This window comes from Myotis yumanensis, unplaced genomic scaffold, assembly GCF_028538775.1.
Source record: "Myotis yumanensis isolate MYYU_CA2020_CCGP unplaced genomic scaffold, mMyoYum1.0.hap1 SCAF_2, whole genome shotgun sequence".
NCBI lineage: Eukaryota > Metazoa > Chordata > Mammalia > Chiroptera > Vespertilionidae > Myotis > Myotis yumanensis.
In genome coordinates this window covers 7851709-7873808 of record NW_027223753.1, presented here as the reverse complement: position 1 = coordinate 7873808, position 22100 = coordinate 7851709, and the positions used below count along the sequence as shown (strand labels likewise).

Genomic DNA, 22100 nt, shown 5'->3' with positions numbered 1-22100 from the left:
ACCTGCAGTTATGTGCAGGGCATAACACTTGATGGTAGACGATATTATGATTTATGCATTTACTGTCTATACCAGTGATGGCGAACCTGTGACACGCGTGTCCGAGGTGACACGCGAACTCATCTTTTTGGTTGATTTTTCTTTGTTAAATGGCATTTAAATATATAAAATAAATATCAAAAATATAAGTCTTTGTTTTACTATGGTTGAAAATATCAAAATATTTCTATGTGTGACACAGCACCAGAGTTAAGTTAGGGTTTTTCAAAATGCTGACACGCTGAGCTCAAAAGGTTCGCCATCGCTGGTCTATACTTTATTGTTAAGAGTGTACCCTTCCTACTTATAAAAACAAGCCTTTTTTGTTTTGTTTTGTTTTGTTTTGTAACATGTTTTTATTGCTTTCAGAGAGGAAGGGAGAGAGAGAGAGAGAAACATCAATGACGAGAGAGAATCATCCATTGGCTGCCTCCTGCAGGCCCCCCATTGGGGATCAAGCCTGAAACCCGGGTGTGTGACCTGACTGGGAATCCAGCCATGACCTCCTGGTTCACATAGGTCAACGCCAAGCTGGCCAGGGGAAAATAAGTCTGTTGTAAAGCAGTCTGACACGTTATCTCTGCAGCAGCCTCCTACGTCTCATTTAGTGCATCTCTTGATTGCATCATTTTCTCTTATGCTTGATTTAATCTCATATTGTTTTGTACAGGAACATGCTGTCCAGGCTGATAGCCTGGGAGCAATAGGCTGTACGGTCCAGCCCACGTGTGGAGGGGGCTGTAGCATCTAGGTGTGTGCAAGTGCACTCTGTGATGTTCGAACACGACAAAATCACCTAAGGACACATTTCTCAGAGCGTTTCCCCATGGGTCAGTGGCACATGACTGTAGTGAACTTTAACACAGTCATTTCATTCCCATGGTTGTAATCATACTGCGAGCAAATACGTACAAAGATATCCTGTGTCCATGCGAAAACTTAGAAGTGGCTGTATTAGACTCCCCCACCATCATTAAAGTGAACACAGAAGGAATAATAATATTAAAGTTTTAAAAGCCCAGGATGAATGACACGGAAACTAACACAGTCCATACCAGGAGCCGGGCCTTGTTCCACATACATGTTACAATCAACTTAATTTTCCCAACAACCCTACAAGGAAGGGAAACTGAGTCACAGAGGGTTTCAATAACTTCTCAAGGTCACCCAGCAGGTTGGAGGCATGGCCAGTTAGGTAACATTTGTTTACATAAAAACCTAAAGGATTAAAGAATTCTCTGGTGGCTGGAGATATCTTTGGATTTTCTCTATTTTTCTCAGGTTACTCTAAAGTACATTTTCTAGTTAAAAAATCAAACATTCTGTGCCTAAGGAGTCACGAGAATTGGCTCTGGGGCAAGAATTAGTGCTGAGGTAGCGCACAGAGTAAGAGTTCACTAGGAGCTGGGCACACCCCTGGCCTTAGTGGTCCTGGGATGGATGGCCCACCATGCAGCCGCCCTTCCCTGGGCCCATGGCCCTGCCTTCCCTCCACTCTTGCTGTAGCCCTGCCAGCATCATCGAATGGCTCTTGGGTAACACAGAGCAAATGTGGACCATGTGACAGCTGGCTCGCAAGGGCTCACTCAGCCTGGCTCTGGGAAGGAGCCGGGGCCCTCAGCTGTAGGAGCCCTTCCTTGCCCAAGAGAGGTGGCAGCTGGCAACATCCTCCCAGCCAGTGCCCAAGCTGCTCCACCGTTTGCCCTTGTGTCCCAGAATCTCGCATCAGATGGCAAGAAAGGCGAGGTGTTTATTTTTTGGTTTTTAATCTTATGCATCAAAGATTAGTCAGAGCCACAACCCCAAGCTGTAGGCAGGTGTCAAGAGCCACTTGAACCCTCTAAAGAGTCCTCAGGGCCCCACTTGATACTTGGTGACCTTCCCATCCAAAGCAGGAGCTGTAATGAACAGCAGGGGACCCGCTGCCCTGGCTGCTGGGCTGAGGGCCAGCACTGGCCGACAAGTGCTCAGAGTGACCAGCTGGCCCCGGCAGGAGGTCTCCGAGGAGAAGGGCATCCCGAGAGGCTTAGCCCTCTGGGTAGGGCTGCCGGTTTTCGCAAATGAAAATAAAGGACACCCAGTTACACTTTCGTTTTGGGCCCAGAGCTTTGGTCTGTTTGTTTGTTTTCAGTGTAAGTGTGCCCCATGGAATATTTGGGGCATACTTATACTTTAAAAAATCATTTATTTATCTGAAACTCAAATGTAACGAGGCATGCTGGATCTTATCTGGAAACCCTTCCTCTGAAGCAGTGACATTTAAAGTGAAAACCCCTACACAGAAGCAGGCCGCGGCTAATACTTGGGCAGAACGCTGCAAACCGGCCATTTTCACACAGCTGCTTTGGATTCCCACTCATCAAGGACTCCCGTGCAGTCAAATTTCCCCAGGAATGCCTCTCAATGCGTCCCACAGTGAATCCTGAGGGCCTACTGGGTGCTGGACGCTGAAGCCAACACAGGAATAGACATACAGTGGGGCCTTGACTTACGAGTGTCCCGACTAACGAGTTTTTTGAGATACCAGCTGTCTCTCGCAGATTTTTTGCATTGAGTTGATAGAGTAATTTGAGTTAACGAGCTCCTTAATGAGCTCGGTCTCAGAACTAATTAAACTCGTAAGTCAAGGCCCCACTGTATATGGTCCCTCTGCTCCCAGGGGCTGACATTCTAGAGAAGCTGGGAAACTAGAAAATCTCAGGTAGTAAATAAAATCAACAAGGCCAAGTGAGAGGTCAGGGAAGGAGACAATACTTAGGCTGAGAGCTGCGTGGCTATTGGAGGAGAGGGAGCCATTGCAGGCAGAGTGATTAGTTTGTGCAAAAACCCCGTGGCAGAGGGCGCTTCCTTCGTCCAGGAGCTGAAAGACAATGGCTATGGCTTTAGAAGAGAGAGGGCAGAGGTGGGGGAGGTGGTGTGCCAGGTGAGGCTGGGGCCAGAGGGCCTTCTAAACCAGAAAGGAGAGTTGGATTTTATTCTACGTGCAGGAGAAGCCCTTGGAGGGTTCTTAGAGTAACATGGGGAGATTCAGAGACGTTCACCGCCTCCCTCCCCGTCCAGAGAAACACACAGCATCACAGGTGGCAGGACCCGGGCTGGAGGAATAAGTAAGGCATTAGGGCGCCACATTTAGGAAGACCCTCACTCTTGGATCTGTGCCAGTTGTTGACTGTCCGTGGCCCCAGGCCCAGGCCCTGCATGGAAGTCAGGGCCTCTCCCCTTATCTGCCCTTGCAGCTAGAGTAGGAGAAGGGAGAAACTTACTTTGTGCTCCATCGATGGGGACAGGCTGCAGCCTCTGGTTCCCAGCGGGCTGGCAACTTCATGCCTGACCCCACTCAGCTGTGTAGAGGAGTGGACCCTGGGCCAGGTCCCCCTCTGCGCACAGGTCCCCTCCAGTGAGGCGTCAGCAGTTGGTCTCCTCAGCCGAGCTGCAGCAAGGCAAAGCTATGGGGCATTCTGACATAGCCTAGTAGCCTAGTGGACTTACACCCTCTGAACCCAGCAGGTCAGAGGGAACTGGACACCCCACCACCCCACCCAGATCACTGCTTCTCTGTCTTCTCCTCACATGGAAGGGAGCCCAGAGAAACACTTCCCACCTCTGGGGCCCAGCAGCTAGCTGTGGCCTCAAGCCTCCTTTTGTCCTTAACCAGCATTAACCAGGAGCACCTGGCTTGCCCACGGGCCCTGAGCCCTCGGGCCCCGAGACCACAGTGATCTGGCTCGAGCCAGGGATGTTTATTTTCAGTCTTTGCTATGGCTGTCGTCCTTGACCTTAGCGGGCATTAAACTTGGTGGGACAACAGAACTAGTTAACAAAAACATAGGTGACCAAGACCCACCTGGGATGTTTCTGATTCAGTGGAAGTGGGGCCAAGGCTACAAATCTCTCCAACAATCAGCCAAGTGATCCAGGAAGCAGGTAAGTTAACTCGCCTTAAAGAGACTCAGTGGTAGCTAATTTAATCCTTGCTAGGACATAGGAAGGTGAGCACAAACAAGGAACCCAGCTGAGGTCAGTGACCAGCCCAAGGTCACACAGCCAGTAGGGAGCACAGCTGCCAATCAACCCTGGCTGGAAACCCGAGTCCGCACTTCTAAATCCGCGCTTCTGGGCTGGCTTCAGGGGGGAGCAAAAGTCCGGGGGCTCGGGGAGAAAAGGGGTGAAAATGTTCTAAAATTGATAGGGAGGGTTGCACAACTCCGTGAACTAAAAACCCCAGCTTTGTACGCTTACATGGGTAAGTTATACGGTATATGAATTAGATCTCAATAAAGCTGTTTAAGAACATATTTGCAGTCACAGGTGGCTTTCCTAGTCGTGCAATGGCCTAACTGACTGCCGGCAGGTGGGAGGGGGATTTGAAGGCAGGTGACCTTGATCACCAGGTAAGACGTTTCCACCGTGAGCTCCCTCACTCCCTCAGCTTCCTCTCATGGCAGGAGTGGAGCCCTCGGAGAACCCCCCCTCCCCAATCCATTTCCATCCCAACAACACAGATGTCACCAAACGAAAGACATAACACACAGGAACCCAAATGACCACGCCCACGCTTCTTCCTTACAATCGCACTTCACACTTTTATTGTTAATTTTCTTCACATGGCAGATACAGAACTGTCTCCCTGGGAGGGCCAGACCCACCTCCCAAGCTCCCACGGGCCAGGGAAGCCACTCTGTGAACCACTCCCCCTTCCCCTGAGGCTCCGGAGGTTGACAGCTGACCAGCACGTTTGCACACGCAAAAAAGGAGTGGCCCCCAACCCCCCCTACCCCACAACACTCCCAGGATTTGCCGATCGCTGAAGGTGACCTCCAAAGTTTTGGGTTCCTAAGCCTCCCTCGCTGCTGAATGGGGAAAACCCTCAAGAATTGAGAGACTGGGTACAGTACAGTACGTGAGTGTTGACATTTATGGGACAACATCGTCTCGTGAGGATAAGGGACAGCCACGGATGTTCATGCTCAAGAGGGCGAGTTTCAGAAGCGGGCGAAAGGATTCCTTCCAGTTTACGAACATTTAAAACAAACAGCAGTTGTTAGCCGGGTGGGAACTAGGAAAACTGGGACGTAGGCCAACGATCAGTGTTTTTCTGCCCATGTGAGGATCTCGCGAGAATTTTCTCCTGGACCATTATCAGAGCCCGCACGGCAGCCGGTCGACTGATTAATTAAATAACACAAGTTATAAAACTTTAAAAACGGGGCATTTACAGTCAGGGACATAAATACGTGCTTTTAAAAGTGTCTACATACATATGTACAGAGTTGCAAGATCAACCATAGTAGCCCTGAAAAAAGTCCCTTTTTGTGTGTGTGACCACGCACACGCTTCCCGGTCCCCTCCCTCCACTTTGGGTTGGTTAAGTTACTATTGAAAACGGGGCCTCGGGCTTCCTCGTCTGGGGTCTGCCCCAAAGGCACAAACCCAAGACCCGCACCGGGTCCGGGTCCCGACTCCTGGCTCAGCTCACCCGTGTCTCCGAGGCATGGCCTGTCCCACCAGAGCAGGGGCCCCCTCCAGCGGCCCCTGGCAGGCGATGGAGAGCTCCCAGAAATCTCTTTTTCTCCCCGCCCCACCTTTGCTTTTTCATGTTCCACCTTAACTTTCATTCCCCGATTTCTATTTGTTTGTTTCCCTTTTCAGCTAATTTGAGAAGCTCACACACTAAGAGTGTTGCTGGTCCCACCGAGTGAGGCAGAGGAGCTCCCGGACACAGGACACCACCCCTCCCCGCCCCCTGCTTCTCCCATGGAGGAGCCCGATCCATACAAGGGGACCAGGGCTTTCTCCGATGCACATGGACTAACCATGATGTCAAATCTGGAAATGACTCAAGCGCCGACAGCTCAGGCTAGCGGGCCAGGAAGGTTTTCCAAGTGCACAGACCAAATGGTCAGCGAGGCTCCGACATGTCTGCACGCTACCGATTCCCAGAGATCGTGAGGGATGTAGGACATGGGGGGGGGGGGGGGGGGGCGGCCAGGGCGGCTGGAAGGGGAGCTTGGCCTCCTCCTGAAGGTCTTCCTCGGGCACAACTGGAGCTGACCCCTGGGCCAGACCCAGGTCCCCGCCGTGGTGAAGGACAACTCGAGAAGCAAAAAGCAGGATCAAGGAGCTCTTGAAAAATTGCATAGTAGGAGAGGTCCCGCCCCTGCAGGAAGGCCGAGCTGCAGAACATGCTCGTTGGTGTGGAATCAGCTGGTGCCCCGCCTCCCTAGGGTTCTGGAGACCACACGCAGGCAGGCAGGCGTGCACGCTCACACGTGCACTCCCCTTCTCTCACAAGCTCTAGCACTGGAATAGGTCACTAATCCCTGCAGGGCGGAAGGCCAGTCCCTTTGGCTTCTCTGATTCCAGGTCACTTCAGGTGCTGAGGAGACAAAGAAAAGAACAATAATAACGGTGGCTGCTTATTCAGGGCCGTGGGCTGCTCGAGCATTCTCCCTCTTCATTTTTATGATTTAACTGTTTGTTGGAGCACAGCACACATCCAGAGGAAAGCAGATCGTGATGAGGTTCCACAGCGCACACACCTGCATAACCAGCACCCAGGTCAGGAAGTAGAACGGGAGGACCAAGCTCCCATCAGCCCCGGACCCTGCCCCCCTTTTAGGATAACCACTAACGCTCACCCCCAGAATAACCAATATCCTGACCTCCGGCATCACAGATTGATTTCCCCCATTTTTCAACTTAAATAAATGAAATGACTCAGTACACATCCTATGTGCCTGGCTCCTGCTGCTGAACGTGTCTGCAAGCGCGCGGTGTAGATTTTCACTCTCCTGGCTGTGGGAGTCTGATCATCCTTCCACCTGCCCAGGCTACTGCCAATGCAGGTCCGGGAGTTTGGGGCCATCACGCATAATGTCGCTGGGATATTCTTACATGGTCTAAATCACACGTATGGTGCACATGTGCACATGTTTATGCGGAAGTGCTGGGGAGTAGGCCGTACCTACATAACATGTGAGTATTCTTGTACATGTTCTCTGAGTGTGTCCCTGGCAGTGGAATCGCTGGGTCCGGGAGTTCGCATCTGTTCAGCTCCAGTTGATGCTGCCAAATAGTTTTCCAAAGTGGCTAGGCTGCCACTGCATCTCACTCTAATGCTGGCAACAACCCCCGTGGCAGGTGACAGGGACCCCCATTTTGCATGGAAGAAATGGAGGCGCAGAGAAAAGTAACCTTTACGAGGTCAGGCGGCTGACAAGTGGCAGAGGGGGGACTTGAACCCAGGTCCGGCACACTCCATTGCCTGAGTGTGCGAGGGAATGGCGTGGCCATGCTTCCTCCGTGGGAGCCTCATTTACAGCACGTGGCCCAGAGCCAGGCACGCGTGAGCAGCTCACAGTGTTTGCTGCGTTGGGTGGAATATGGGCCTGGAATTGGGCTGAGTCAAGTTCAGAGGTTTGATTCTCTCACCCAGGGAACCTGGTTGTCATTCCTATTAGTAATAATAATTATTAAAGTATTACTACTAATAATAATACAATAATTCAATGAGAATAATAATAGCAGTGCTTATTTATGGGAGGCTTACTACATCCGAGGCACTTACTTTCCTAAGTGCTTTTCAGGTATTAGCTAACCTCTGCCACTCTTACAGATGAGCAAAGTGAAACAGAGAAGTGAAATACCCGCCAGGATTACTGGCGCCAGGATTCAATTCCAGAAAGTGTGCACTTAACCACACACTGTCCATTTCAACCTCCCCCAAACCTCTGGATGGGGCTGGAAAGAGAGCTGCCAGCAGTGGGAGCTCTCCGCCATGTAGGACACAGCCAGAAGGGGCATCTGCAAGACAGCAAGAGTCCTCACCCTGATCTCGCACTTCCCTGGGAAGCTGCACATGTTTGAAGATAAGGGAAAAGGAGGCATCCATCCAGGGCCATGCCCTGACCCAGGGCTGACCAGGCTCCCAGGCCCTGTGCATCAGCATGCTGTTCATACATCGGAGTGGGGCCCTGGGGCCTGTATCTTTAACGGGTGCCCCAATGTCAAGGTTCTGCAATTATGCTGAGAGGCTGGTCTTGGGGACACAATGAAAGAAGACATGCTGTGTCACCAACAGGGAAACCTAAGCCTGCCCCAAATCACTACCCAGCCCAGCCCCCTGAAGATGAAAAGTCCAGTTTCTATGAATGATTCAGGCTTTGCCATCAGAAAATCTAGAAAAGAGACTTCCGGTTCAACATAAATCTAAATTTATTATTTTACAGATGAGTATTTCTTTTACTTTCAAATCTTTTCTAGGTTTAAAGCCTCTTAGGGAATCAATTAAGTGCTGAGTATTATTACTATTATTATTACCAGAGGCCCGGTGCACGAAATTTGTGCACTGGGGGGAGGGTGTCCTTCAGCCAAGCCTGCACCCTCTCCAATCTGGGACCCCTTGGGGGATGTCCGACTACCGGTTTAGGCCCGATCTCACAGGATCGGGCCTAAACTGGCAGTTGGACATCCCTCCCACAATCCAGGACTGCTGGCTCCCAAATGCTCACCTGCCTGCATGCCTGATTGCCCCTAACTGCTTCTGCCTGCTAGCCCGATCACCCCCTAACCACTCCCTGCCAGCCTGATCGATGCCTAACTGCTCCCCTGCAGGCCCGATTGCCCCCAACTGCCCTCCCCTACAGGCCTGGTCCCCCCCAACTGCCCTCCCCACTGGCCTGGTCCCCCCAACTGCCCTCCCTCCCCTGCAGGCCTGGTCACCCCCAACTGCCCTCCCCTGCTGGCCTGGTCGCCCCCAATTGCCCTCCCTTGCTGGCCTGGTCACCCACAACTGCCCTCCCCTGCTGGCCTGGTCGCCCACAACTGCCCTCCCCTGCCGGCCATCTTATGACCACATGGGGGTGGCCATCTTATGTGAGGGTGTGACAGTCAATTTGCATATTACCTCTTTATTATATAGGATTATTACAACAATGATAGCTAATACTTACCTACTGCTTACTATGTGCCAGGCACGGTTCTAGGTGCTTTGCATGCATTTTACACTTGTAATTCTCACAATCCCACGAAGTAGATACTATTGTCCCATTTTATGGATGTGGAAACTGAGGATCGAAGAGACTAACTTGTTGAGGTCCCACAGCCAGTAAGTGGCAGAGCTGGGATTTGAACCCAGGTGATCCAGGGTCCGCACTCTGCACCATTATGTGCCCTTCTTGCAGGAAGACCCGTGCCCAACTGGCACACAGGGGGTACTCCACAAGCCATCATGCCCACCCCCTTTCTCTCCTTCCCAGCCACCCAAAGCCCAGCCTCCCCTCCCCCCAAAGATCCACCAAAAGGCTCCAGAAGCTGCTCCCCCCTCTTCACACCTGTCAGGGAGCAGGTGAAGCTTCTACTCTTTGAAGAGGGGTCCTTGGAGCTGAGCTGCGGCCGTGGCCTTGACACTCCTGCACTGCCTGGTGATGTACGGGGCGGCGGGCGTGGGACATCGGGTCGCCAGGCGGAGACTGTAGCTGCACAGAGAGAAACAACACACCATCACCAGGGGCCCCCGCCAGGCAGCACCTGGAGGCCTGGTGTTGGCCCCACCTCTCCGGCCCCTTGAGGCCAATGGGATGCGAGCTTTGATACAAGCCTGTGAGCTCCCCTGGCTCTGTCCACCACCTTCCCTCCCCCAGAGGTGGCGCTAGCAGCAGCACCCACCTGTGGATCTGAGACACCGCTCTGTTCCCTCCGAGACACCTGGGGAGGTTTTTTGCACCAAGTTACCTCCATCGCCTGTGGAGGGAGAGGAGGGAGGGCCGGTCCCCTCCAGGCTGTTAACTGTGCACCTGACCTCTGCCCTGGCCCCACTTCCATGTCAAGAATCCCAGAGGGGTTGTGAACCAGGATCCTGTTTGCTGCTACAGCCCATTAAATTGGACTTTATTTTTCAGGAAAGCTTTTAATTTCTTTTAAGACAGGTGACCCAGATCTCGTTATTCCTCCCCTTCCTTCACCCAGTAACCTGTACTCATCTTTCAGGTCCCGGCTGGCATACCACCTCCTCCAGGAAGCCTTCCTTCCTCATCTCCTGGATGAGTGTCCCTCCTCCCGGCTCCCACCTCCCCTCGCCTTCCCCATCACAGCACTTGTTACACTGAATCACAATCGCAGGACAATGAGTCTGCCCCCCCATGAACTGTGACCCCAAGGTCAGGGCCTTTGTTTTGTTTACTGCCACACCCCCAGCTTGGCATGACAAAAATAAATATGTGTTCAACAGGAGCGACACTGTGCTAAGTATTTTCTGTTTGTCTTAGTCTTCATAGAACCTTCCCCAGCGGATACTGTACATCCCTAATTTACAGATGGGGAACAGAGGCACAGTGACTGGTCCCAGGTCCCAGGTCTGCCCCCTCGAGATGGAAGAGCAGGGCCTCAGGTGAGGAGAGACGGGAGGCGAACGTCACCTGCTCCGCCCGAGGGAGCAAGAGACGGGGACAAGCTGAAACAGCAGGGCTCACGTGAGTGGTCCGCAGCCAGGGCATGCAATGTCGGGAGACATTTCTGGTTGTCACATCTCGGGGAGGGAGGATGCTGCCAGCATCTGGTGGGCGGGGCCGGGATGCTGCTAAACCTCCCCCGATACACAGGGCGGCCCCTACGAGGAAGAACAATCCAGCCCCCCCCCCGCCCCCCCGCCCCGCCACCGTGTTAACAGTGCCCACTCGACAAGGAAGCCCTCAGTAACGATCTATTAAGACAAATGAATGTATAAATATAAACAGACACATGGCTACAGAGAGTGGCCCGAGGAGCCCCTCCCGGCACCACGTTCTTGCTAAGTGGCCCCTCTCAGTGAGCTTCCCAGCCTCTCCTGCAACTCCCGCCTCCACAGTGCGTTTTACAGCCCCTTCCCCCCCCACCCCACCCCCACCCCTTCACCACCGTGTCAGTTACCCACAGTCAATCACGGTCTGACAATATTAAATGGAAAATCCCAGAAATGCACAGCTCTCAAGCTTTAAACCAGGCGCTGAGCAGCCGTGATGCCATCCCCGCTCCCACCCACCCGAGGTGACTCGCCCTCCTGCAGCCTAGTCCTGCTGCGAGTCCAGTACAAGAAGATGCTTTGAAAGAGACCACATTCGCGGCACTGCCATGACAGCATATCGTTACAACAGTTCTACTTTAGTAGTTATTGTTGTTCATAACTTACGTTAAACTTTATCATAGGGACGTATGGATGGGGATAATATAGGGTTCAGCACCACCTGTGGTTTCGGGTCCACACTGGGGGTCTGTCTTGGAATGTGTCCCCCTGGGATAAGGGGGGGCTACTGCACTTCCTTTTGGTATTTGTCACCACTCTGTCCACTCGGGTTTTTGTGTCCTGGCTCTACCAGGGGCTTCTTGTCGCTGACGGTCCGGCACCTGGACGCAGCCCGGCACAGTAGGAAGTCTGCTACCTGCCCGGTGCTTTGCAGGGAGCTTCAGGGGCAACAGAGTCCGCCTCGCCGTCTGCCTGTGACTGCGCAGAGAGGAACATGCTGTTTCCGGAGAGTTCGCAGCCAGGGCGAGGCCGGGGCTCGGGCCTCTGGCTCCCAGGGGGCCATTCTCCGTCATGGGTTTCTGGTAAAGGAGCTGTCCGAATACGCTGAGCTACACTCCAAAAACAACACTGAAGAAACAGCAGGGGAGGCCGGGGCCGGGGAGAAGGTGACACTGTGAAGGGTTCCGGGAGTCCTGAGCAGAGGGCAACAAGGACCCCGAAGGGTCTGAGCCTGGGTTTGCCTGGCTGCAGCTCCTCACAGGAGAATGAGCCCCGAGGGGAGGAGCCCCTCGCCCCAAGGGGTCTTCCTGGAGCTCCGATGTCACCAGGCTGTGGGAGTTGGGGAGCAGGTGACATCACAGAGGGGCCACCAGACACCAGAGCCCCTCATATCCAGGGACTGCCCAGGGACAGGGGATGCTGGGCCAGGGAGTCGTAAACACTAAATAAAGACGGGCAAAGTGCGGCCGATCACTGACCAGAGAACAGAATGACGTGAAGAGGCAATTCCCAGAGGAAGCCAAAGCCCGTGAGGATGAAGAGGTGCCTGGCCGCTTGTCCGAGAAGAGCTTGTTGGCACAAGGGCCTGGGACAGGTGCCGGATGTGTGGGGCCTGCAGGTGAGGGGATGTGACGGGGTGAGGGCTGCTCCCAATTCCTGGACACCGGGGGAGGCGGAGCCCGGCTGCCCCACCTCCTGAGAACCTTCCTCTGCGCCCTCTCAGAGCTGCTCATCGCAGCCCCCAGATGGATGGCAGTTACCATCCCTCAGCGCTGGAGACACAGCGGGGAGACCCAGGGTCACAACCCCGCCTTCCCCTCCTGGCAGAGACAAAAGCGAATAAATGAGCGTGCGGCAGTCAGGCCACAGTGATCGCTGTGAAGAGAAACGAAGCAGAGGAGAGAGCTCGGAGTGGTCAGTGGGGCGGGCGGGCTGCGAAGTGGAGGAGGAAGGCCTCACAGAAACGGGTGAGCCAAGACCAGAAGGAGGTGGGCGAGGGACCCACTTGGACACCCGGGCCTCGTGTGTTCCAGGCCGTGCGAGCAGCACCTGCAAAGGCCCCGAGGTGAAACTTGCCTGGAATGTCAGGTAAGATGGGGCAGCGGGGAGTGTCTGGTAGGCATGGAGCCGGGTTGTCCTTCTGGGCACGGAGGGACCTGGCCTGACGTGGCCACTGTGTTGGGCACAGACTGCAGGATGGCAAGAATGGGATGGAGGAGACCAGTGAGGGGGCGACTGCGGACATCCAGGTGAGAGATGATGGCAGCGTGGATCTGGGGCCGGCTGGGGAGGTGGAGCTGGGAGAAGTGGCTGGATACGGACACCTTTACCAGTGCCCACAGGACTGAGGAACTGGGTGTCGGGGCTGGGGCAGGGGTGAGAAAGCGACCAGAGTCGAGATGGAGTCTAGATGGTTTCCGTTTAACCGAGCTGGGGAAGACAGCAGGAGGAGAGCGTGGCTTCTGGGGGGTCCGCTGTGGAAGGACTAAATGTGAAATGGTGTTAGACACCCAGGGGGGAAATCAAGTGGGTGGCTGAGATGCACCGCTGATGGATTTGGGGCTGGTTGGCATCTGGGGGGACTGGGTGGCTCCTACGGGGGTGGAGACGACGAGGAGTCCAGGCACTGAGGAAGGGATCGGGGCAGCACTGGTGGTGTTACGAGCCCCAAGAGAGGTGTCACAGGAATAGGGAAGAAGCAGTGTCCAAAGCTTCCGATGGGTGAAGACGGACTGAGAACCAACAGACTAGGACACTTCAGAAGCCTAGAGGTTGCCTGTAACCGTGGTAACAGCAGTTTCCAAGACAAGAAAGAGACAAACACCTGGAAGAGGTGAGTTCAAGAGAGGAGAGGAGGACAGGGGTCAGGGTCCAGAGAGCCCAGTCACGGAGATCTGGGTAAAGGGGGACACAGAAGGGGCAGGCTTGGGCGGGGAGGAGCTGCCAGCCCCCAGATGCTCCCCAGAGCTCTCCAGTCCCCACCGGGCCAACCCGCTCATCCACGTTCTCCGCCAGGCTGCCTGGGTGTTGAGTGGAGACCCTGCTTGCCATGGCCACCTTCCACCTCTCCCTCCTGCATGCGTCAGGAGGGACCTTCTGGAAAGCAATCGCCAAGCTGGTTGGGCCACACAGCCGCCCGCCCGGGAGTCTTACACAACTCTCCATAAAGCCTCAGAGTGCAAACATCTAAGTCAGCGTGCCCGAGGCAAGGGAGAAGCAAAGAAGGCGCGCAGGTAAGACAACCCTGGAGATGATGTTGAAATGGCCCCAGGCTGGGTGAAGGCCACAGGTAGAAGCTACAGGAACCACTGCCTGCTTCCTGGCACCAGCCACCGCCACTTCCAGAAATGGTTGGCCCCAGCTTCCCAAACAGGACAGCCCCTTCTGCTCCAGGGAGGCCCCTCCTACTCAAATGAGGCCCCTGGGCTGGGAGGCAGGAGCTTGGAGTGTCAGCCCTTGGTTCCCCGCTACTTGCTGTGTAGCCTCAGGAAAATGCCTCTCCCTCTCTGGGTCAGAGTGGTCTCACCTGTAAAATGAGGATGTCAACCAAGGAAAAAAATGTATAGCATCATCCACTGAGCATGTGATACGCAGGAAACGTCTCGGGGGCTTCCTGGAGTTCCTGAAACCCTCCCAGCAGCCCCGAGGCAGGGACTGTGCCAATGCACATCTCACAGAGGAGGAGGCAGTGGTTCAGAGGAGAGGAAACGCAACGCCTATGTTCTCTCAGCCAATAGGGGTACAGTGTTTAACCAGGTCCCTGGAGAGGCATCTGAACCCAGGGCCATTGGACACCACACCCTGGGTCCCCTCCCTGACACAGTCCTTGTCATGATGGGGACAAGGAGCTCTTGTCAATATCCCAAAAAGCCATCAGGAGTTGAGCCATTGCCCACGAAGGCAGGCGTCGACTCGTGCTGGAGCCGCGTGGGCTCAGAGGAGCCCTGGCGTGGGGTCTCACTCTCCGAGGCTCACTGGAGTCCCAGGAGAGGTGAGAACCACCCCGAGGCCCACTCCTCAGCCCTGGGCTCTGACTGAGCTCACTGGGGTGCAGCCCGGGCTCTCGGAGCCACTGGTCTCTGACCCACTCGCTCAGTGGGGTCCCCGGACCAGCAGCACAGGCAGTCCTGGGGCGCTGGTTAAAGTGCAGCCGCGCAGCCCCACCCAGCCTCCTGGCTCAGCCTCCGCATTATACCAGGTCCCTGGAGAGGCATCTGACACAGGAGTTGGGGAGCGTGGGCTAGGGGGCACCTTTGAGTGCAGGCCACGTGCTGATGGCAGTGTCTAAGAGGGGCCTGGGTCGGGGGCCTAGTGCCTAGGGATGTTTTGTAGAGAAAGTCTTTCCAATGTGAGGGCTCGAGGGAGGAAAATAAAAGTGGTCCTTGGGGGCCGAGATTTGAGACCACTGGCGGGGCAGTCGGTGAGGGACCTACCGAGACGGCGAGGAGCTGGCATCGCGAGCCCTGCCAGCAACGCCTGGCGGCTTTTTCATTTAATCATCCTTTAACCACGTGAGGTGGGTCCTGTGCCCCTTTTAAGGCTGAGAGGACAGCAGCACAGAAAGTTAAGGTCATTGACTCATTTAAGGTCACAGAGAGGGACATGACTAGAAGAGCAGGAGGGAGGGAGGGAGGGAGCCAGGATCCGCGGAGCTGACTCCACTCCGGAGCTGAATCCGCCTCTTAGCAGATGGAGTTCCTTCCCTCTCCGCTCCCGGAAGGCTGTTCCCATGCTGGCTCCCGGCGTGGCCTCCACGTGTCCAAAGACCAATCACGTCCCTACCCCGTGCGACTTTTCTACCAGGTTCTGCAGCCTCCAGAGGCCATGAGTTCCCCAAACATGTCTGGCTTGAACTCCAAATGCCCAGCGTGTGGCAGCTCGGAACCCAGTCAACAGAGGGCTGTCCCGCCCGGCCATGACCTCGGGCAAAGCTGCCAGGGGGATATCCCTGCTGTGGCCGCCTGCCACCCTGCCAGGACAGGAGGGGGACAGGGGACCCCGGAGTCCAGGCCAAGCAGCCCTTCGCTCAGACGGGAGAAGCCAGAGGGAGGGGTCACCCAGCAAGTTGCTCTTGGGAAGAAGTGAGAAGGCCCAGGTGGGCTCACTGTTTATATGGGGACAGTGATGGTGGGGAGCAAGGGTGGTGTGGAGCCCAGCGGAATTGGGGAAGGAAACCCCAGGAGGCAAGGCGGTGCCCTTTGGCGAGGGCACCTGGTGCTCTGTGACTGTCCCCAACCCCTGCTGCCCCCACTGGACTGAGCCCCAAGAGCGAAGGCTGGTCTGTTCACGCCTCATCCCGCCACCTGCCTGCTACCTGCCTGGCACAGGGTGGGCTCGAGAATGGTCCCTGGACAAGTCAAGGGCAAGTCTGACCAGGCTCCTCATCTAGTGCAAACCCAAATGTGCTCGTCCATGGCGCTCAAGGACCAAACTGTCCAAGGAAGTGACTTCCAGGAGGTCTCTCACCGCCAAGGCCCCGCCCAAACCATGTGACCAGGTGCCTACCTTCCGGACAATTCTTGGAAGGCCTCCCTCACCACTCCCCTGGCTCAGCTCAGTGCCGTGGCTCAGACGCCATGCCCGCAGGAAACAGCCATCAGCTGTGCAGTGCCCAGCGAGGCGGGAGGAACCCAGCTCCGCTCCCTATAAGTCTCTGCCTCTCAGGGCACTTGGCTCCTGCCACCCCCCCCCCCCCCCCCATCAGCTCTAGTGCCCAGATGCCATCCCTCCTCTTCCTCCTCTTTAGCCAAGTGAGACAGTCTGCTCTCTTTAAAGGAAACTTCTAAGAATGGGAGGGAAGCCCAAAAGAACACACGGACACGTGTGTCAGGACATGAACGCACAGAAAGCAGATTCCCAGCGTGGGGCAGAAAGGCCCCCAGGCCTCCACGAGGTCCCGAGGGAAAAGCTCTTTTAAAGGGAAAAATTCTATAAGGGACGCCAAGACTTCATTATTGCAACCGCTCTGTCCTTTAAAGTCAACTTAGACCAAGACGTTAGAAAGATGACAAAGTCAGCTCCAGGAACCACCTCCACATCTGGGAGTCACTGGGACTCAGGGTCTCGGAAGTCCTATGTGGCATCTCCCAGTGACAGGATTTCTGGAACCTGGGGTCTGGTGCCGCCCAAGGATGCTAACCGTCTGAGGCGCCTGTCTTGATGGAGAAGCCTCGTGGAGCTCGGGGGCTCCTTTGCCACCCAAGGCGTCTCCGAGGCCTGGGTGTGTCTGGCTGGCAGGGCGTCCCAGGCACTGGCTAGCGTTGCCGTGGGAAAGGCACGCTTGCTGAGTCTGAACGAGGCATTAGTCAGCGGGGTAAGGACGCTGCCTAAAGGGCCAGGGCACACACGTGGGCTGTGGGCCAGGGGAACTCCTCCTCAGAGGGTGCAGGGGACTGGATAGCAGTGTGCCCAGCACCTCCTCTCACCCCAGAGCCCCAAAGCCCTCGCCCTGTCTCCTGGCTGACCTCAAACAGGCTTAGGGTGGCTGGGGCTGGGACATGGGACAGATCAACCTATGTCACAGAGGGGACAGAGGCAGCCACAGGGGCTAAATGACCTGGCCCAGCTGGCGGACCCTCTGGGCTGCTCAGCAGCACCAAGACCCTGCATTCCATTTGGGTTGAGGCCCACTCATTGGCTCCGTGAGGGGTCCCTCCCTGCGGGGCAGACACGCGGCCCAGCCACACTACTAGGTCCCACAGACTCGCGCCTGACACGGAATGAAAACCGTCCCAGCCCGGCGTCGGTGGAACAGGTTTTTCTAGGTGCATCCTCGCTATCATCTCCATCGCAGCAGCTAACACTTCCCTGCTCACTACGTGCCGAGCGCCATGCTCAAGCTGACATGGAGTGGCGAACTTCATCTTCACAAGACCTAAGATGGGTCCTACCACGTTTATACATGAGGAACTAAGGCACATAGAGGTTTGGCAGCTGGCCCAAGAACACACAGCTGGCGAGAGGCAGAGCCGGGGTCGAAGCCCTAGACACTTAGCTCCAGACACAGGCTCCTGAAGCCAAACAGGCATGTCTGGGCAGGATTTCTGAGCTTTAATGTGCAAACTTAGTTCCCCCACTTAACTGACAGCTGCTCTGTGCCAGGTATGGTGGGGCAGCCAAGCACTCCGAAGGCACGAGAATGCTGCCAGGGATAGCTTTGGTCTAAGCTGAACCTCAGGAGGCCCCCTGTAAGCACCAACATTTATTTTTTAATTTATCCTTTTTAATAGAAATTTCCTCAAATCAGCCACATGAAGCAATATCCTGATTGAGTCTTCTCTGTGGGAGTCAGATTTCTAACTCTGCACTTACATATGCTGTCATGTGCCATCATGCTCCGTCACGAGATGTCGTCCTCGGAGCCTAAGAAAGCGTGGCAGACTTCTTGTCCACACACTGAACAAGATCAGGCCTTCCAATGGTTCGTACCGATACTGACCAATCACACTGATTATATACCTGATGCTGTGCTGGACGCTGGGATGCAGCAGCGAAGCGAACAGACCTGGTCTTTGCCCGTGTGGGGCATGTGTTCGAGAAGAGGGTCATCATTGCTTGCATAATCTATAATACAAAATCCCATGGTGTGATTGACATTAAGGAGGAAACGCAGAGGCTACCAGAGCTCTGAACAAGGACACAAGGGACCTGACTTCACGTGCACACGTGTGCATGTGTGTGTGTGTACATGTGCACGCATGCAGTTTGCACCCCAAGACGTGGGTTCTGTAGGACATTGGGCATACACTTAGGGTTTGCTTCATTTGCCATGTTGTCTTGTATTACTTTGGAGGATTGGGGATGGAATAACACACAGAAAGTCTAACTTATTTTACCCCCAGGAAAAAAGAGAACAGATTTCCAGAAGAGGTCATTTCAGTGTCTGAAGGCAACCACTGTTACTACCTACCCTTGCCCCCAAATCTTTCCCGCCTTCATTCTGTGCCTGAGCCTCCAAATTTTACACAAGCAGATCTGAGAGTTTGCAAACTGGAACAAACCAGGTGAGAACTCATTTAGTTCTTTCCCAGGCCTTCTTCCCATCTGTCTACCAGATCTGGGTACCCGAGGTCGCCTGCTCATCACAAGATGCAGATCTGAGAAGATGGCCCCTGGATTTTTGATGGGGTCACACTGGGCTGCTGCTGAGATGGCTTCTCAGATGCTCACGGCCCACCACCTGGAGAAATGGCCGGAAAGTTGGGGATGGTTGGGATTGGGATGTCTCCTGGGATAAGTCAAGAGGCCATTTCCACCATTTCCATCACTTCTGCTTTTCTTTTAAAGACCCAATGGAATGCTCTGAAGTCTTGGTAAAACTCATGTGAGAAGCTGACAAAAATAAAGATTTCCAAGACCCACTCCCAGAGATGACAGTTTCACGGGCCTGGATTCTTAATAAGCCCCCAGGTGGCTTGTGGTGCAGATGGTCCACCAAGTGAACATCCTGACACATGCCAACCAGGGCGCCTTCGCACACCTGGGAACACAGGCAGGAAATGCCCCCCCCCTCCGAACACTGTAATTAACAGGTCTCCTGGACCCGGGAAATACTGTCCCCTCACCTACGCCCCTGTCCAACATGATTCAGGATGTCGCCTTATAAACCACCTGCTGTTAGCTGATACTCTCGGCTCTAGCTGTCATGTTTATAAATAGTTTTAAGGAATATAAACATATTAACTATAGTGAAATACAAAAAAATAAAAGAAAACCACAAAGCAAATACATCAACTACAATTCCCAATACCAATTTGTTGGGTGCCTAGAAGTGGTTGGCACCTACATCAGGACAAAGTCAACACGGCCTTGTTTCCACCAAACTCACGGGTAAAATGCAAAGGAGCCTGAATGTGAAGGAAGATAAGAGGACAGAACACCTTTGTACCTCTGCACTGGTCATCAGAGAAACTCCGGAAACTCCTGGCGCAATACACTTAGAGAGGAAAGAAAATCAAATCAATGGGCAGGGGGACCCATGTCTTCCTTATAAAGCAATGGGATGGACTGAGACCCAGGCACCTCCTCAGAGAGTCAGCCACTGGTTAGCACAGGCACCGCATGAAATATTTATTCCAAACCCAGAGGAAAGCACGGAGGCATGAGGTACAGAGAAGAACACCACTGTTTCAGAATTAAGGTACTTCATGGGGCAAGAAACCTTCCCTGAGAGACTGTGCATTCTACCCCAGCTTCCATTTCATTCTCTCCACAAATTGCTTATGAAACTCGTGGCTCAAAAGGAAAAAGCGATCTGTGTGTGTGTTACACTTCACATGTTCCTATCTGGAGGTCATTTGTCCAGCAAACGTCATTTACCAGCCAAGGACCAAGGGCAAACCACGCCAGCATGTCTGCGTCTGCGGCTCACGCACTCTGCTCGCCAGGAGGCCCCTGGTGTCCTCTCAGGCCCTACCTGCCTCATTATTTACAGGAACTATTAATAGGACCACTCTCTAGCTTCCTAGCCCATAGGGGATTTACAGGGCACATCTGGAGGCGGCCAGCAGTGCAGACAACATCCATAAATCACAAATGAAAAACGAGCCAGGAGTGCATCCTTCCTGAAACGTGGTTAAGTCACACCTCAAGCATCCGGATCCGGCATGCCTGAATTGCCTCTGAGGGCATCACTTCTCCACAACAGTATTCATTGACGGTTACCATGAGCCTCCGGGAAAAGTGTACTTGGCGCCCAGTGCCGTTTTTAAAAGCAGGGAAGTAGCAGATACATTAACCTCCTGACAGCACACACACATGCGGCAGAGCCATTGCCCCCACCCTTTCTGCAAACAAGGCAGATACCTGGCACGGGCCCTCTGACCCTGAGCGTGACCTCACTTCTGAATCCCGCCGATGCAGCGCCCCAGGCAGTTGCTCTCCGGGCGCACATGGGAACCTACTTGCCTACCGTGGCCTGGAAAGCCTTCTATGAAATAGAAGAAAGTCGACAATAGACAAGGTTTGGACGAGTCAGCACCTGAACCTGTTCCTTCCCTAACAGAGCCGGGTGTATCACACCAGGTGTGGCTGGAGCTGCGCAGTCTGGTCTCCCAAGAACAGACAAAATGGACCAGGATCAGGGAGGACGGAGATGTGTGTTCACCTCCTCCGTTTCAGCTCCTTCAGATCAACGGGTGCTTCTCACCCACATGGGGCAGTTGCTTACCAGCAAGCAGCTCCCTGCCTTTTTGTTGTTGTTAATCCTCACCTGAGGGTATTTACCTGAGGGTATTTTTTCATTGGTTTTTAGAAAGTGGGAGGGTAAGAGAAACATTGATGTCAGAGGCACAATGATTGGGTGCCTCCTAGATGCGCCCCAACCAGGGCTGGGGATGGAGCCTACAACCCAGACACACGCCCTTGACTGGAATTGAACCTGGGACCCTTCAGCCCTTGGGCCAACACTCTATCCACTGAGCCAAACTGGCTAGGGCTCCCTGCTTCTCAAGATGCCACTGCTAAGAACCAGGCCCAGCCAGGCTTCCCTCCCAGCTCAGGGGACTAGAGGCAGAGCAGACTCTGATGGACAGGTGAGGCCACTGCCTGGACCTGTCTGCTCTGACTACCTGGGACCTCGGATAAATTGCTTACCTTCTGTGTGCCTGCTCCCCATTTGAAAAATGGGAGGACATAAAAGTGTTTTTTGTTTTTTTTAATGATGAAATGGGGTAATACAGGAAAAGCCCTGAAAACAGTGATGGTTCTCACATTATGTCAGTAAGTTGGGATTCCTTGGTTACATTTTCATGGAGCTAATGTTTTCTTATGAAGCTACCTTTTAAAATGTACATTTTGGCTTTGAAATTCAAAACCAAGGGAAATAAAGTTATATGGAGGGAGGTGCTTTGAAATTCAAAACCAAGAGAAAGTTATATGGAGCGTTGACACAATAAAACTAATGCTTTTCTCACCTTGACTTGAAAAGTGCCTGCCTGTCTCACAGCTCACTCTCCAGCTCTGGTGGGTGGGGGCGCCTCCTGTAGAAAGGCAGCAGCTATGGTCCCCACGGGACAGCTCAGGCCCCCGTGGAGGCGGCCAAAGGCCCCTGGGGTCCCTTGAGGGCCCGCTGTGGGCACTGGCAGGAGAGGATGGGGGACATCCCGGCTATGGCAGCCTCTGTGGTCATGAAATCACATACATGGCAAGTCAGCGCTTAGGGAGCCATAATGCTCGAACAGCTTTAAACAGATCCAACAGGACATCTTTCAGCATCAACAGCCACAACAGCGGCTGGCGTTTACGAAGCACTTACTAGTGCAAGCGGCATCTGTGGTCCTCGTGGGCTTGTCTGTGTCTTCACAAGCATCCTTTGTGGCTGGACTGATCACCGCCATTTTACAGAAAGGAGGACTGGGGCTCAGAGAGTTGGCATGACTTGCCCAAGGTTACCGAGCTAGTAAGTGATGAAGCCAGGATGCAGACACTTTATTCAATGAACAAATATTTATTGAGCGGCTACTACATGCCAGGCACTGTTGTACATGCAGCAACAGGCAGCGTCCCCATCCTGGGAGGAGAAGTGTTCAGTAAACCAATGTAACAGATCGAACAGAACACGTGG

General features: G+C 54.0%; 1 protein-coding gene across 2 annotated transcripts in view; it reads right to left on the bottom strand.

The window, feature by feature from the left end:
• Positions 1-6330: 6330 nt before the first annotated feature.
• PRDM2 (PR/SET domain 2) overlaps positions 6331-22100 on the bottom strand; it is a 110537-nt gene continuing 94767 nt past the window's right edge. Inside the window, exons 9-10 of one of the 2 annotated variants that reach the window (XM_070404120.1) lie at positions 9372-9515; positions 6331-6415 (exon numbers count right to left, since the gene is read on the bottom strand). In XM_070404120.1, the coding sequence (XP_070260221.1) occupies positions 9395-9515 (121 nt within the window). In that variant the 3' untranslated portion in view covers positions 6331-6415; positions 9372-9394. Of the gene's footprint in view, positions 6416-9371; positions 9516-17995; positions 18101-22100 lie in introns of those variants that run through there. The other variant, XR_011470194.1, reaches the window with a different exon arrangement.